The sequence below is a fragment of the Heloderma suspectum genome, chromosome 2, assembly GCF_057233095.1.
Source record: "Heloderma suspectum isolate Gila_16-S chromosome 2, 16-S_ref, whole genome shotgun sequence".
Classification (NCBI taxonomy): domain Eukaryota; kingdom Metazoa; phylum Chordata; class Lepidosauria; order Squamata; family Helodermatidae; genus Heloderma; species Heloderma suspectum.
The window spans coordinates 336162890-336180001 of record NC_139459.1 but is presented as its reverse complement, the minus strand read 5'-3'; the positions used below and the strand labels follow the sequence as shown (position 1 = coordinate 336180001).

General features: G+C 45.2%; 1 protein-coding gene across 1 annotated transcript; it reads right to left on the bottom strand.

Moving 5' to 3' along the window:
• Positions 1-219: 219 nt before the first annotated feature.
• PDHB (pyruvate dehydrogenase E1 subunit beta) lies at positions 220-13881 on the bottom strand. Its single transcript, XM_084840541.1, has 9 exons — positions 13753-13881; positions 7698-7805; positions 7534-7596; positions 7347-7382; positions 6769-7054; positions 4538-4648; positions 3783-3874; positions 1378-1519; positions 220-772 (listed from the first exon to the last, which is right to left on the bottom strand). The coding sequence occupies exons 1-9, from the start codon at positions 13870-13872 to the stop codon at positions 627-629; spliced, it is 1104 nt and encodes a 367-aa protein (XP_084696667.1). The 5' UTR covers positions 13873-13881; the 3' UTR covers positions 220-626.
• Positions 13882-17112: the final 3231 nt, after the last annotated feature.

Sequence of the window (17112 nt, the reverse complement as noted above, 5' to 3'; positions counted from 1 at the left end):
GCTTTTAAGAGCACCATTGGCACTAATGGAAGCTTTTTAAAAGCCACCTTGCAGTGTGGGAGGAAGGAGGGGAAACCCAAGGGTGCCAAGGAAACGAGCAAGCCAGATGGGAACCTCCCAATTTCCATCATGGCTTGTACACAATACTTCCATACTAATTTTTAAAACAAAAATATTCCTAGCAGGCTACTTTATATTTTAGACTTCAAACAGGACACATTTTTACTATTTGTGTTAATGTCCTTTATTGCAAGCTTTGTAAGTTACAAAATAAGTACAAGCCGATTTCTGATAACCTAGGACTGCCCATCAGAGCAAACCTGATTTCAGGTACAACAATAAACAGAACACTTCATCTTAACAATGAAAGCTCATTAGATGATTACAATTATTATTATTTTGGGCTGAAAGTCTCCCTTTGTGTTTTCTTCTTTAAAAGGAGGGGAGATAGTATATGCCCTGTAACAAGCTGTTTCTACACTCACTTCCTTCCACGTACCCCCCGCAACACGCCCATGTGCTAGCTATACAAGGTACATTTCTGTATACAATGTTTTGCAATACATTCCATAAATAATAACTGTAAAGACAAACTCTTGAACAGCATCCACACATATATACACAACCTAGATATTTAGTGTTTTCTTTACAGCAAGTATTATATCCTTTACTTGAGGTATGCAGTTCTCCTCCAAAATCTTTGCATAAGGCATAGGAACGTCTGCACCTGTGACACGCACAACAGGGGCATCCAAGTGGTTGAAAGCAGGACCTGAAAGTAAAACAAGACATTACAATTCAACTTTCAGTCAGCCCTTGCTACACTACAGCCTCATCTGGTGTATCCCTAACTGGGAAGATGCTAGAGAGAGCTGACAACAGATCAAGAACCCAAGCAGAACAGCTCCAGGTCACATGAAAGTAACCTACTTCTCTTTTCAGCAATGGGGGGAGACGAGTGGAAGAAAAAATGTTACCGAGCTCCACTGTAGCAACAGGCTCAGAGAACAGAAGTGATTTATTGGGTTCAAAGCCTATGGAATACCACCCCTATCATTTACAATGCAACAGCTGAACTCCCCCTTAGCTTTAAAGAACATTGTACAGTAGGGTTTTGTATGGCTGGCAACTCTACAGCAGTCCACTACTATAAAGGAAACATTTCCTTCCCTTTAAGTACCAGAGAAGGCTGCATCTGCAAATGGGATGAGCTTGTGTTACGGCAGAGTAAAAAAAAAAAAAATACTCTGGGGAAGACTCAGAGCAATTTTGCTTTCAAGGATCTAAAGTTACTGGAGTGTAATTACAGTTTACTTTGATTTGTAACTTCCCAGCAAATTGACTTTAGCAGTATACAACATGAAACCCCCCATATACCTTCCATAATTCTGGCACAGATTTCAGCTCCCACCCCAAATTGCGGCCAGCCACCTTCCACTGTTACAAGATTATTTGTCTTCACAACACTAGTCTCAACGGTTTCAATATCCATTGGCCTAATGGAACGGAGGTTTACCACCTGCAGGAGAGATTTGAATAATTTTCAGATTACATCTAATTAACTCCAGACTAGTCTAGACAGCAAGCACAGACCCTAGGCTTGCATCCTAACTTTCTCTTCATGAACAGAACAAAGTTTACGGAACAGGACTTTCCCCTGCCTAAAGATCAACTGGAAATTGTGCAGGAGACTGCAGACAGAGGAGGGGAGTTGGTGGAAATCAACCCCCGTGCCCCGAATGGAGAAGGAACTCAGGATCCAAATTTTTATATGAACTCCATACTTTTATATGAACTCCACACTGAGAATCTCATCTGAAAGGACTAACTCAAGTGTCTAGCTATTATGGTTGTGAAAGTATGCTTGTCATTTTGTGGGTGGGAGGTTAAGTAGGATATCTAGCAGTGAAGGGGTGAGACCTTAATGCCTTGCAAAGCTTGACATGACTACTAGAAATTATGCAAAATAAGCAAATGCTGAAAATGTTGAGCTGTCACCAGTTAATCTTTGTCAATCATACAAGTTTTAAATTGAATGGTCTATTAAATTGTGTGTGTGTGTGTGTGTGTGTGTACACACACACACACACACACTGCAAGCATTTAAGGAAAAAAGACCAGTTTTTAGATGTTGGTTGTTCAGTCGTTTCCAACTCTTCGTGACCCCATGGACCATAGCACGCCAGGCCTTCCTGTCCTGCGCTCTTTCCCGGAGCGTGCTCAAGTCCATATTCATTGCATCAGTGATGCTATCTAGCCATCTCATCCTCTGCCATCCCCTTCTCCTTTTGCCTTCAGTCTTTCCCAGCATCAGGGTCATTTTCAGGGAGTTTTCTCTTCGCATTAGGCGGCCAAAATATTGGAGCTTCAGCTTCACTATCTGTCCTTCCAATGAGCACTCAGGGTTGATTTCCTTTAGGATTGACTGATTTGACCTCCTTGCAGTCCAGGGGACTCGTAAGAGTCTTCTCCAGCACCACAGTTCGAGGGCATCAATTCTTCGGCGCTCAGCCTTCCTTATAGTCCAGCTCTCACAGCCATACATTACTACGCATTTCCTCTTCAGTGAGAGAGAAAAGATAGCACCTATGATGTGTAGTTTTGATATGAAAAATAACTTCGAAAAACATGCGCTGGCCAATTAACTGACACCTTTATAGTCAAATCAAAAGTTTTATCAATTCATAGCTCAGGGACAGAGTGTCAGGGTGGAAACAGAGCCCAGAGAGCCCCAGAGCAGTTCTGATTCTGAGGAGCAACAGCCATCTGTGGGAGTGGAGCCAGCTCATCCCTCACAGGCTCAGCACCTGGCAGAGATCCCTCCTGCCGGCATTCCAGAGATAGATAGTGACCCCGGTAGTGAGGGAGTGCAGGAGGGGGCTTCTTAGATGCTCGACGCAGACGTAAAGAGCAACGAGCGATGGAGGGCGCGGAAAGGAGGCGTAGTGCCTGTTTGGCGCACAAGCAACGGCCGCCTCCCATGGACCCAAGGGAAAGAAGGAGGATCTCTCCCTAGCCCATAAGTTCTGGGTCTTCAAGTGACTCCCTTTCAAACGGGGATCAACTGCTTGCCTGAAGCTTAGGCCATGCTCCTGTCCCTTGCTCTAGCCGCTGGTGATTAGCATCTGAAAGAGTCATTAAACTATAATGGGATTAAAGCTTTGAAAAGAATTCCCCTTCCTCTGTGTCTTGAGTTGGCTATTGGGATCTACTGGGGGAGGCCGCCAAGGCATTCCTGACACAGAGCCCATGCTTCAGTTGCAGAAAGATCCAGGTTCACTCCCTGCCTTGTCCAGTTTAAAAAGACCTCAGGCAACAGAGCTGAGAGGGACCCCTGCCTGACACCTCGGAGATCCACTGCTGGTCAGATCTACAGCCATGGGCCCAGGGTCTGACTCAGGATAGGGCAGCTTCATATGTTCAATTGAGATGACTGAATCAATGCTGCAGCCAGCCTCATAAAAAATTGACATGATTTATACAGCTCGGATAATTCAGCTTTGCCCAGAGCAGTATTTGGATTACTCTGAATGCAAAGCACCTCCTCCCTTATTTCCCATTCATGTGAGATCCAATGAAACTCAATGCTTGTCAAGCCTTCTGTTGGCTCTGACTAAGTTACCCCAGCACTGGAAGTCCACTGAAGAAAGCTGCCAAGTACATCCGGAAGCTAAGGAACTAGAAGTCAATAGAACACTGCGAGGCATCAGTTTGCTAGTGTGGAGTAGGTGCTTAAGGAGGTTTTTTCACTGTGGATTACAATCCCATGGCACAACACACACCTCACACTCCACCCCATCTTTGGCGAGGACAGCAGCTGCTTCCAGACAGTGGCCAACAGGTCGTGAGTGAGACACTAAGGTAATGTGGGTTCCTGAAACACAGAGGCTGGTGAGGATTGAGAATTACAACATTAACTCTAGAATTCAGCTTCCCCCCCTCCCCCCACACAAATTCTTAAAAGCAGAAGATCATTAGCAGTCACCACCCTGCCAAAGTTTTTTTTTACTCTTTAATTGAAGATGTACTGACCATCTCTTAAAGGATGGTAGAGTAAGTTAGTAACTTAGTGTGTCTAGTAATGTCAGAACATTCATTGCTCTATTATTGTCAAGCTTGAGGAGTGCAAGGTATCTAAACAGTCTTGCACATCAAGAGCGAGTTAAAAGAATTCTCAGGAAAGCTTCTAAAATTGAGAAGGGGAGGGGGGACGACAAAGAGAGAAATGAAGATCAGAGCATGACACACAATAGCATTTTCATATAGCTCCAAGTATATGACTACTAGGCCAAGGAAACTGTAATGTGAGGGATTCCATATCAGACACAGCTAGCCAAGGAAGGCTTGTCCCACACACCTCCAAAAGCCAACTCAATTTCTGGATAGCAAAAGCAACGGATGTCCAAATTTTCAGACTGCTCACCTTGAATAATGATAAAAAGGAGTAACGTAACAGAGAAGAGTTTCTCTTCTATGCAGTCTAGAAGACCACTACACAGAATGAACTACTTCAGTGCAAACATTTAGTTTTGCTCACCTTGCCTTTCTATCTTAGCCTTTCCAATAGGAACAATGAAGTCCTTTGACAGGGCATCCTCAGACAATTCAAAGGGCACACCATACATCAACTCATTTTCCAGTATTACAACTACAAAGAGAATAGAAAACATGTATACATTTGATCCAGCTGATGCCAATTGTCCGATCTGTGGTGAACGACAAGAATTAAGGGTTCTAGCCAATGTTAGTCCAACTTAGAGTAAAGCCCCTGAAATTAAGTGGGATATAATCCTATGTTTGCAGTCAAAGATTCTTAGGGCATATCACAGTCTTTCCCAATTTGGTACCATGAAGCTAAACCAAAAGCCTAAGGGAGGTCCTAATAAAGCAGGTAAAACATGCCAGGGAAGAATTCATACTGGGTGATGCAGCCTGTGCTGGCCCCAGAAATGTGGATTTGCAGGGCTGGCTGCATGTTATTCAAAGCCCTGAGGATGCCTTAGATGTGTAAATATTTTGGAATCCTCAGTTACACGGTGCACACAGATTTGCAATATTCAAGTGTAAGTTAGCAGCATGTGTATGGATGATTTACTTAATGCAGCTCACTCTGAATTAGGTATGAGTTGTATTCAGTGATCTGACCTATATTGAATGTGAGCTTATGAAAGTATAAATTGATAGCATAAATAGTTGGAAATCTAGTTCCTGACTAGTTCAGGGGGTGGAGGAAGTAAAGAATACATGGTCATAACTTACTCCTTATTGTTCCTTCAGAAGAGCGACTAGGTTGTCTAAGTCAAATAGTGCTTTCCGTTAAAAAAAAAGGAAAGACAAGCAAGCATGGCTACCTTCCGGAATGAAGCTTTTCAAATAAGCAAAGGATCTAAAATTCTGCACAACATACTATATATTCACTCTGTCAAAACGCTGAGCATTTTAGTTTTTACTGATTTTGAACCCTTGGGGCAGCAGTGGAGTGCTTCAAAAATTTCAGGCAGCACACGCTCAAGTTTCAAAGTCAGAGGACTAATTTAGTAGACAGGATGCCTTTCTGAACTGGCTCTTATAAACCAACACCCCCCCCATGGGCATTGTACATGTGTTCTCTTTCCCATATGCCAAATCTCCACCAGCTGAAGGTTTTCCTCCAAAGTCCCATCAAGTACCTTCTCTCCACCCCGTAACAAGTCCCCTCAAAATTCTAATCCTGCCCTAATACAAAAAAAAAAATTCAAAAGAAATTATGCAATGTCAGTACATTTGTTCAGGCCTGCAGTTATAAACTGGTCCAAAAAAATACATAGCCTTACATAAGCAGCTTGTGCTAGCCTAATCCAAGTCTAACTTCCCCTCAATTTCTAAAGTAGTTTGCCAGGCAGCATGGGAAGCTGCTGTTAATGTGAACTATTTCCAAAGCTCACTTGAGTTCATGGAACTAGTTGCATGGCTCTTTGGATCCTGGCCATAACATGTCGGGTTTTTCTGTACACAGCTGAAGACTGAGTTCACACAATCATGGAGGGGGAAATAAGCCATGGTGGCTTATTTTCCCTGCTGTGCGTGCTGGGGGGATTTCCATAATTACTCTCACCAGCACAGCTTGCTGTGTTGTTTGGACCTTGGTGAGGGCGACTTGTTGCTGTGGTTAACAAGCCACCCAGTCCCTGAGGGCTGTTGCAAATACCTCCTGGCATACGTGGCAGGGGAAATAAGCCACCATGGCTTATTTCCCCCTCCATGATCGTGTGAACAGGCCCAAAGACTTTCTAGGACACCATCTACAACTCACAACCACTTCAGCTCAAGGAACAGCAGTAGCAGAACGGTTCTTCTAAAGAGGAACAGCATGCATTACGTTGTTCATTTGCTCTATTTATAGACAACCTTTCATTCATAAAGGTTCCTAAGGCAATAAACAAATTTACATTTAAAACAATCCAAACCTAAAAACAAATGAGCAAAAAGAAACCTAACTCATCAGCTGGAGCAGGAGACAAAGCAGAGCATCAACACAAACAAAGTAACTTACTCTGCATTCTGACTCGTGAATGGATAGCAAAAAGTAAGTTTTCCTCTTTCTAGAGGGGAATGACAGATTCTGCCCCAGCTTCTCACCCAAATTGGGAACAGGTAAGACAGTACAGATGTCACAAGTTAGATTTGCACCTGAAATGCCAGTGACTGCAGAAAGTCTTTAATGCAGATATGAGTGAAGAAGCTAGCACTGTAGCATCACACATACACAGATTTCTTGGCTTTGTTCACCTGGATTATCATCCCGGATCGATGCTTTAAGGAGCCCTTTTGCATCCTCCGCACTCCAAGGGCTGACTACTTTCAGTCCAGGGCAGTGTGCATACCAGGCCGCAAAACACTGGGAATGCTGGGCTGCTACTCCTGCTGAAGCTCCATTTGGACCCCTGAAGACAATGGGGACAGGTACCAAACCAGACGACATGTAGTAGGTTTTGGCAGCTGAGTTTATTATCTGATCAATAGCTTGCATGGAGAAGTTGAAGGTCATGAATTCACAAACAGGTCTTAAACCAGCCTGTTAAAACAAAGTACCTGTGTTAATATTATGTGAAGGATTCACATATTTTTCTCCTGCTTACCCAAGCCTCTATTTCCCCTTTCTTCTATTGTTTCTCTGTGTCTATTTTAGGTTGTAAGCCCCTCAGAATAGGGACCTGCCATAATTATTCTTTGTAAAGTGCCATGTTCATAGATACCAGATAGCTAGATAGATATCTGGTGCATTACCACCATTCCAAGTTGTTTTTAAGCTGAATTAATGACATTATGTATTTAAAATGTTTTATATGCACACACTTAGTACATACCATGGCAGCACCCACAGCAATTCCAGTAAAGCCCATCTAGGGGAAAAAAGAGCAAAACATAACTAGAACTGTAACCCCAATGTTCTGAAAATAGGTTTCATGGAAATTGGTGGCCTTATCTGCAGGCAATCATTGGTTAAGATCAAATACTAAACTGGAAAAATTAAAATGGATTCCGAATTCATACCTCTGATATAGGAGTATCTATTATCCTCTTATCACCATATTTCTTCCAAAGTCCTCTGCTAATCTGTAGATTTAAAAAAGAGGGTTTAAGTTGTTGCTAAATATGCTGTTTTAAGTACTGCACAGATTATCCCCTTCTAAGTACTGCACTGATATTCTTCTTACCTTGTATGCACCATCATATTGAGCAACTTCTTCACCAAGCAGGAAAACTTTCTCATCCCTCTCTAGTTCCTCATCCAAAGCCTGGTTTAAAGCATCACGGACAGTCACCTATTGATGACAAAGATATTTAGGCCAAAATCCACAAACCATTCTCTTTAATCCCACTGTAATCTAGGAGAGAGGGTACTTTAATTGGAAATTGGCCAAGAGCGAGGGTTTTGTGCCAGTGGCAGCACTGCCGCTGAGGCAAGTGGTTGCGGGCAGGAGCCAACCCAACCAGAAAGGGGGCACAGTGGTTGTTGGTGCCGCCGCCAAGGCAAGCCAATGCAAGAGGCTACAGCGAACGAGTGGGCAAGCACCAACACAAAACATCACAGCAACCAACAGCAGCGGGGCAGACCAAACCAAGAAGCAGCTGCAGCATGCAGACAAGCCCGGCCACGACACCCTGCCCCTCCTAATCCGCCACTTGAATCATTTGCTTCAGTCTGCTTCACAAAAGGGCCAGCGGTTCTGGAAAACCCACAATCCACAAGTGGGTCCAGGACTGGCCGAAGACCTTCTGCTGCGTGAGTCAAAGGACAAGAGGCCGTTCATGCACGAAAGCTGACGAGCAGCAGTTGAATCTGACATCAAGACTAGAAATGGAATGGTGTCCTCCAGCACACCTCCTAGTTTAGGAGGTGCAGGACAAGTCATGTGACACACACAGCTCCGCCCTCCAAAAGAGGGGAATGGCTGCGGCGGTCAGGAGGAACAGCTAAGGGGCTGCCACTGCTGCCTCCCCCATCTGCTACCTGAAGGGCTGCTTCACTCAGTCGAACGGTAGGATTGGTTCTGAGTGGGTCATGCACTACCTGTGCAGAATCAGTGACTGGGTGAATGGCTTGTTGCATGCTGTTCCCTCTTTAGAAGAACTATGCTACTATTACTATTCCTTGAACTTGAGCTGAAGTGGGTGCGAGTTGCAGATGGCGCCTTAGAAAACCTTTGGGCCTGTTTGCCCAAACAGCCCTCAGCAGGAGCCTTTGAGCACTTTGAACACCAGGATGTTCCAGGAATGTTCTAGGTATGAGACTTTTATGGCAGAAACCCTCAAGCTTGTTCCTACAGCGTTTTCTTTTTTCTGACTGCCAGACAGGGCTTGGGGTGGCCCATACTTTATGCACCCCAGTTCTAGCAGGAGCATCAACTTAGCAGACTTCCATCAGGGACTATGTCAGGACTGTTGTTGTTGTTCAGTTGTTCAGTCATGTCCGACTCTTCGTGACCCCATGGACCATAGCACTCCAGGCCTTCCTGTCCTGCGCTCTCTCCCGGAGCATGCTCAAGTTCATATTCATTGCATCCGTGATGCTATCTAGCCATCTCATCCTCTGCCGTCCCCTTCTCCTTTTGCCTTCAGTCTTTCCCAGCATCAGGGTCTTTTCCAGGGAGTTTTCTCTTCGCATTAGGTGGCCAAAATATTGGAGCTTCAGCTTCATTATCTGTCCTTCCAATGAGCACTCAGGGTTGATTTCCTTTAGGATGGACTGATTTGACCTCCTTGCAGTCCAGGGGACTCGTAAGAGTCTTCTCCAGCACCACAGTTCAAAAGCATCAATTCTTCGGCGCTCAGCCTTCCTTATAGTCCAGCTCTCACAGCCATACATTACTACTGGGAAAACCATAGCTTTGATTAGACGGACCTTTGTCGGCAAGGTGATGTCTCTGCTTCTTACTATGCTGTCTAGGTTGGCCATAGCTTTCCTCCCCAGGAGCAAGCGTCTTTTAATTTCATGGCTACAGTCACCGTCTGCGGTGATCTTGGAGCCCAAGAAAGTAAAATCTGTCACTGCTTCCATTTCTTCCCCTTCTATATGCCAGGAAGTGATGGGGCCAGATGCCATGATCTTCGTTTTTTTAATGTTGAGTTTCAAACCAGCTTTTGCACTCTCCTCTTTCACCCTCAACAAGAGGCTCTTGAGATCCTCTTCGCTTTCTGCCATTAGGGTGGTATCGTCTGCATATCGGAGGTTGTTGATCATTCTCCCAGCAATCTTAATTCCGACCTCTGATTCATCCAACCCGGCATTTCTCATGATGTACTCTGTATATAAGTTAAATAAGCAGGGTGACAATATGCAGCCTTGTCGTACTCCTTTCCCAATTTTGAACCAATCGGTTGTTCCATGTCCGGTTCTTACTGTTGCTTCTTGACCCTCGTACAGGTTTCTCAGGAGACAGGTAAGGTGGTCTGGTACTCCCATCACTTTAAGAATTTGCCACAATTTGTTGTGATCCACACAATCAAAGGCTTTAGCGTAGTCAATGAAGCAGAAATAGACGTTTTTCTGGAATTCTCTTGCTTTCTCCATGATCCAGCAAATGTTGGCGATTTGATCTCTAGTTCCTCTGCCTCTTCGAAACCCAGCTTGTACTTCCGGTAGTTCTCGGTTCGCATACTGCTGAAGCCTAGCTTGTAGGATTTTGAGCATCACCTTGCTGGCATGTGAAATGAGCGCAATTGTGCGGTAGTTTGAACACTCTTTGGCATTGCTCTTCTTTGGAATTGGAATGTAAACTGACCTTTTCCAGTCTTGTGGCCACTGTTGAGTGTTCCAGATTTGTTGGCATATTGAATGCAGCACTTTAACAGCCTCATCTTTTAGGATTTTAAATAGCTTGGCTGGAATACTGTCATCTCCGCTAGCTTTGTTGTTACTAATGCTTCCTAAGGCCCACTTGACTTCACTCTCTAGGATGTCCGGCTCAAGTTCAGTGACCGCACTATCATGGCTATCAGGGACATTCAGATCTTTCCTGTATAGTTCTTCTGTGTATTCTTGCCACATCTTCTTAATCTCATCTGCTTCTGTTAGGTCCCTGCCTTCTTTGTCCTTTATCATGCCCGTCTTTGCACAAAACGTTCCCTTGAGATCTCCAATTTTCTTGAAGAGCTCTCTAGTCTTTCCCATTCTGTTGTTTTCCTCGATTTCTTTGCATTGTTCATTTAAGAAGGCCTTCTTGTCTCTCCTTGCTATTCTCTGGAACTCTGCATTCAGTTGGGTATATCTTCCCCTTTCTCCCTTGCTTTTCGCTTCCCTTCTTTCGTGAGCTACTTGTAAAGCCTCATCAGACAGCCACTTTGCTTTCTTGCATTTCTTTTTCTTTGGAATGGATTTCGTTGCTGCCTCCTGAACAATGTTACGGACCTCCGTCCATAGTTCCTCAGGCACTCTATCTATCAGGTCTAATCCCTCAAATCTATTCCTCACCTCCACTGTATATTCAGCTATATTCAAATGCCAAAATGTTCTGAGCAATACAGCATTAACAAATTAAAAAATCATGTTACAAGCAAAACTGTTATACTAAATGTAAACTGAAACTCTAAAAGGTGAAAACCAACAGCGTCAGGAAACAACGGAAAGGTAGTTATTGCATTTTTAAACATGGATGAAAAGCATGAACTAAAGCTAAATGCCTAGGCCTTCTACTGTAAAAGACACTGAAGAGTCCCAATGAGTATTCCATGAGTTAAAATAACTGAGCTGGTCAATCTGAGTTTTGGGGTCATTCTTGGAAATGTGTCCATTTGCATGTTATCCAATTGAAAGAAGCAGTGACTTCATTTTGATCTTCTGAAATTAGAAGTATGACTTGAAAAGCAGAAGAAGGAAGCTGAAAGTAACGTTTTTAGTCTCTAATTTAAAGGATGCACAGAAATAGCTGATGATTAGATTGTTCTAGGTAGGCTCATTAGCACAGCTAATAGTCAATTGCAATCTGCCTATTTATGAAAACAAATAATACTCAAAGAAGAAATTTCAATGACCTTTCAGAAGTTAGGAATAGCTAAATATAACCCACACATTAACAGAAATCACAGATGTCCCCAGTTGTCTATTTGCAAATGACAACATTCCTAGCAGCCTAAAACAGGCATGGGCAGACCTCAGGCTTGCAGGATCTATGCTGCTGTTTTTACTAGAACCTGTGGTCCACCAACCAGGCCAGGTTCAAAATAGTAGTTCAGGGTGAAGCCAGAAGTAAAACGATGGCTCATGCGGTGGAGCCAATTGCCTGTTGCATCCAGTAAGCCAGGCACTGGGATGACATGCACACACAAGTACAAATCTAGAACTCAAAAATCAGTGTGGAACTGGTGCGATGTAGCAGTTAGTATTTCATACTAGGGACAGGGAGACCCAGCTTCATCCTCCACCCATGAAGCTTACTGGATAATCTTGGACCAGTCATTATCTTTCAACCCACCCTACCATGCAGGGTTGTTGTAAGGCTAAATGGGTAGGGAAGAGGAAGAGCTGGATAAAACGTGCAGGTGGGTATGTTTAAGGATTGGGGCCTTTTGCAATCTAGTACATGCCTACTCAGTGGTAAGCCCCGTTAAGCTCAATGAGATTTATTCCCAGGTGCATAGGACTGCAGCCTCAGATTTAAGGCCACAACTCATTAGCTGGTTGAAGACAACAGAACTACTCAATGGTTAGTGATCCCTCATGCATGTTTTACGTATTGTAGGCTAAGGGTGTGGGACATGTGGCTCTCCAGATATTGGACTACAACTCCCATCATCACTGGCTGTTAGCCATGCTGGCTGGAGCTGCTGGGAGGTGGAGTACAACACAACAAAATAACATTTTTGAACAACTCTGTTCATTTGTTTGCATTTATTTATACCCTGTCTTTTCTCCCAGGAGGTTAAGATGGTGAACACGGGGTTTCCAGGGGGCTTCCTCTCCAGGCACTGGCCAAATCAGGGGATTAGGGGCACTGAAATGGTCCTGAACTACAAAGTTGTGGGGTGGGGAGGGTGCCCCATCCATGGAGGGGGCTGAGCAATCCCCACTGGACTAAGAGGAGTAAAAATTGGTAACTGGAGCCTAAATGAGCTGGGAGTATTTTTTGTACCTGTGTTACAAAATATTTGCTTCCACGGTATTGGTATTAGACATACTTCTGCTCTCATGAACTAGTTGCTGTCATAAATTTCTACTGTCCCAACCTCTCCTGAAGAGCTCTCACCCACCAGTGAAACTTGAGCAATGGGTAGATCTGAACACAAATCTGAGTGACCAGTACACAACAGCTGCAGGAAATTCATAAGTGAGATAACTTGGTGGGCTTTATTGCCCCTTAATAGACATCAATCTTTTTCTACACAATGCTAATATGATTTAAGGGGTGGTAAAATACTGAACTCTCCAGCACCCACAATTTATATTTATATACGTGGGGGAAGGGCACATTGCATTCGTATTATCAGCAAGCAATGATGCAAACTGGAAATGGCAATATAAAATGTCATGAGGACACACAGCATTTCCTCATCACACTGGGGGAAGCCAGTTCTCCCACTGCATTTCTCTATCCCCCTTAGCCATTAGTTCAAAACCTGCACCCAAGCTGCTCACTCACCTCTCCACCTCCAGCACAGGACTCCAAAAAGTTATCCTTACACTTGGGTCACTTGGCTGCAATCCTATACACGCTTACCTCGGAGCAAATCTAACTGACCTTAAAAGGTCTTACTTCGGAGCAGGCACACTCAGGATTGCGCTGTAAAGCTCTCCATAGTGCTAAAAGCCAGCTGAATCTGTATATCAGCACCCTGCTCTACAAGCCACTATTCAGCTAGGCGCTGCGCAAAAACAGAATAAAATTACATAAACAAGCAGATGGCCCAGTCTGCCCGTCTAAAATAAAGAAAACCAAACGAGGGGTTGAGTAAGCCTGAGGTAAGAGGTAAGCTGTCGCTTCTTATCGGAATAATACCAACCACAGAACCGGCGTCGAGACAAGCGTGGCAACAGTAAAAGAGGAAGTGCCTCTGAGCATGTGCAGAATCCTTTTCTGACTTTTAAGAGGTGGGGATCTCAAGGCACACTTGAGGGAGGATCTTGCATTTCAAAAGCCAAACTAGGAGGCGGGGGTCTCATTCTCTCCGCCCACGACGCCCCCGCTCCCAGAGAGCTCGGCCTCTGCTTGCAGGAGCTGTTAAATCTTGCCCCAATGGGCGTCTCGGTTCCGGCGCCCCCAGGGGCACCCGTACCTGAGCAGCGGACGGCACAGAGCGGTGGAATCCCCGCTGCGGAAGCCGAAGGAACCGCCTCAGTCCCGCGCGCTGCTCGCACCGCACCAAGCCCCTGAGCGGCCCCGCCGCTGCCGCCATCTTAGATCTGTCCTCAACCCGGCGCGCGCCCCAGCGTAACCCTTACGCCGCCTGCCCTTCCCCGCTCCGTGCTCTACCGTTACCTAGCAACCAGTAGGGCGAGCGAGGGAGGGCGGGGTTGCCCGCCGACTCTCGCGAGATTTGAATAATGGGCGTTCGCCCCCATCCGCCTGGCGCCGTCTTGCTTCACTTCCGCCCAGATTTGGGAGAGCTCGCAGCCATTGGTCAGGCTTGTGCAAAACTCAACGAAGGTCGGGTCAATCCAGCCCCTGCGCGGCGATTACGGAAAGCCGGTTGGATCAGATATTTCCATCAGCGTTGCTCTTTTGAGCTTCAGCGTCTAGCTGGGGCTTGTATGCTCGACTTTGCCGCGCATCACGGAAAATGAAAGGTTGCCGCTAATTCTACCCACCCACGTCAGCCACGGTAATTGCCAAGGCATTCACGAGACCTGACACCTGCTTCTTGGATGGAGGTGCTGCGGGGGGCCCGGGCCCGCCCCTTTTGCCTGCTCGCACGCAGCAACTATGAGCAAGTGGCAGCGTGACCTGGTTCAGAGCGGCTGGGGGGCTGGGCGGGAAGCTAGCTCCCGTGTAGTTCAAGGGATTGTAGCAGTAAATGTGTGCGTGTTTATAGCAGGACATCGTGAAAACCGAAACAACTGGCTGGAACGTGCTCTTTAAAATATAATTGAAGCCAACGATGGAGGGACACTTCAGAACAACGTTTTAGAACTTAAACCCATCCAGTATTATTAACCCCGTCACACCAGAACACATTAGGAGCAAGAAGGAATGGATCAGAAAATACGTTTACGTTGTTTTTGCAAAAAAAAAAAAAAGGTGGGATGTGCTAAATACAAATGAGAACAATCCGTGTATTATTAAAATTTTATTAAGCCCAAACACTTACATGGAAATTTCCAGGGAATCCACATCCTGCTACCAATTCTGGGCAATAAGTATTCCAGAAAAAATGACGTGGAATACCAGCATCCAAACTGGCCAACCCAATAACCAGTCATAAAGAACTCGGAGGGAGCAATCCTATCTGGATCAACGGTCGCCTCTGAACCCAGGGGCGACTGCCTATCCAGTGCTGGGTGGAAGGAGTGGAGAGGAGCGGATCTCCTCCTTGCTCCACCTGCATAGCTTTCGCAGCTAGACAGCCAATTTCAGCTGTCTAGCCACAGGATCTCCGAACGCAGGAAGAGGCAGCTGGATGACACAGGATGTGTCATACTGGCATTTCTGACCTCCCTGCCCCTGGGAACGCCCCGTTTTGACAGCTCTGCGCTGCTCTTACGAGCGCAGGGCCGATCCATGGTGGTACGAGATGGCAGGGGGGAGGGGTTGGTTCTCCAGGAACCGATCTATCCTATGACTATCTAGCCACTGACTAACGGCCATAGGATTGCGCCCAAAGGGAATGATGGTCTAAGTCTTACCATTTCCATAGAATCCATTTTCTATCATTGTTTTGTTGTTGTTGTTCAGTCGTGTCCGACTCTTCGTGACCCCATGGACCATAGCGTGCCAGGCCTTCCTGTCCTGCGCTCTCTCCCGGTGTGTGCTCAAGTCCATATTCAGTGCATTGGTGATGCTATCTAGCCATCTCATCCTCTGCCATCCCCTTCTCCTTTTGCCTTCAGTCTTTCCCAGCATCAGGGTCTTTTCCAGAGAGTTTTCTCTTCGCATTAGGTGGCCAAAATATTTGAGCTTCAGTATCTGTCCTTCCAATGAGCACTCAGGGTTGATTTCCTTTAGGATTGACTGATTTGACCTCCTTGCAGTCCAGGGGACTCATAAGAGTCTTCTCCAGCACCACAGTTCGAAAGCATCAATTCTTCAGCACTCAGCCTTCCTTATAGTCCAGCTCTCACAGCCATACATTGCTACTGGGAAAACCATAGCTTTGATTATACGAAACTTTGCCGGGAAGGTGATGTCTCTGCTTCTCACTATGCTCTCTAGGTTTGCCATAGCTTTCCTCTCAAGGAGCAAGCGTCTTTTAAATTCATGGCTACAGTCACCGTCTGCGGTGATCTTGGAGCCCAAGAAAATAACATCTGTCACTGCTTCCATTTCTTCCCCTTCTATATGCCAGGAAGTGATGGGGCCAGATGCCATGATCCTTGTTTTTTTAATGTTGAGTTCCAAACCAGCTTTTGCACTCTCCACTTTCACCCTCAACAAGAGGCTCTTGAGATCCTCTTCACTTTCTGCCATTAGGGCTGTATCGTCTGCATATCTGAGGTTGTTGATAATTCTCCCGGCAATCTTAATTCTGACCTGTGATTCATCCAATCCAGCGTTTCTCATGATGTACTCTGCATATAAGTTAAATAAGCAGGGTGAAAATATACAGCCTTGTCGTACTCCTTTCCCAATTTTGAACCACTCGGTTGTTCCATGTCCAGTTCTTACTGTTGCTTCTTGACCCTTGTACAGGTTTCTCAGGAGACAGGTAAGGTGGTCTGGTACTCCCATCACTTTAAGAATTTGCCACAGTTTGTTGTGATCCACACAATCAAAGGCTTTAGCATAGTCAATGAAGCAGAAATAGACGTTTTTCTGGCATTCTCTTGCTTTCTCCATGATCCAGCGAATGTTGGCGATTTGATCTCTAGTTCCTCTGCCTCTTCGAAACCCAGCTTGTACTTCCAGTAGTTCTTGGTTCACATACTGCTGAAGCCTAGCTTGTAGGATTTTGAGCATAACCTTGCTGGCATGTGAAATGAGTGCAATTGTACAGTAGTTTGAACACTCTTTGGCATTGCCCTTCTTTGGAACTGGAATGTAAACTGACCTTTTCCAGTCTTGTGGCCATTGCTGAGTGTTCCAAATTTGTTGGCATATTGAGTGCAGCACTTTAACAGCCTCATCTTTTAGGATCTTAAATAGCTCAGCTGGAATACTGTCATCTCTGCTAGCTTTGTTGTTAGTAATGCTTCCTAAGGCCCACTTGACTTCACTCTCTAGGATGTCTGGCTTAAGTTCCATGACCGCACTATCATGGCTATCAGGGACATTAAGATCTTTCCTGTGTAGTTCTTCTGTGTATTCTTGCCCCCTCTTCTTAATCTCATCTGCTTCTGTTAGGTCCCTGCCTTCTTTGTCCTTTATCATGCCCGTCTTTGCACAAAACGTTCCCTTGAGATCTCCAATTTTCTTGAAGAGATCTCTAGTCTTTCCCATTCTATTGTTTTCTTCAATTTCTTTGCATTGTTCATTTAAGAAG

Excerpts from the sequence above, each read along its gene's own strand:
- PDHB (XM_084840541.1), bottom strand. The coding sequence starts at position 13,872 with ATGGCGGCAGCGGCGGGGCCGCTCAGGGGCTTGGTGCGGTGCGAGCAG. Across the intron at positions 7,383-7,533 it reads TAGATACTCCTATATCAGAG|ATGGGCTTTACTGGAATTGC; the intron begins GTATGAATTCGG and ends TTTTTCCCCTAG. Across the intron at positions 3,875-4,537 it reads GGCTAAGATAGAAAGGCAAG|GAACCCACATTACCTTAGTG; the intron begins GTGAGCAAAACT and ends TCTGTGTTTCAG.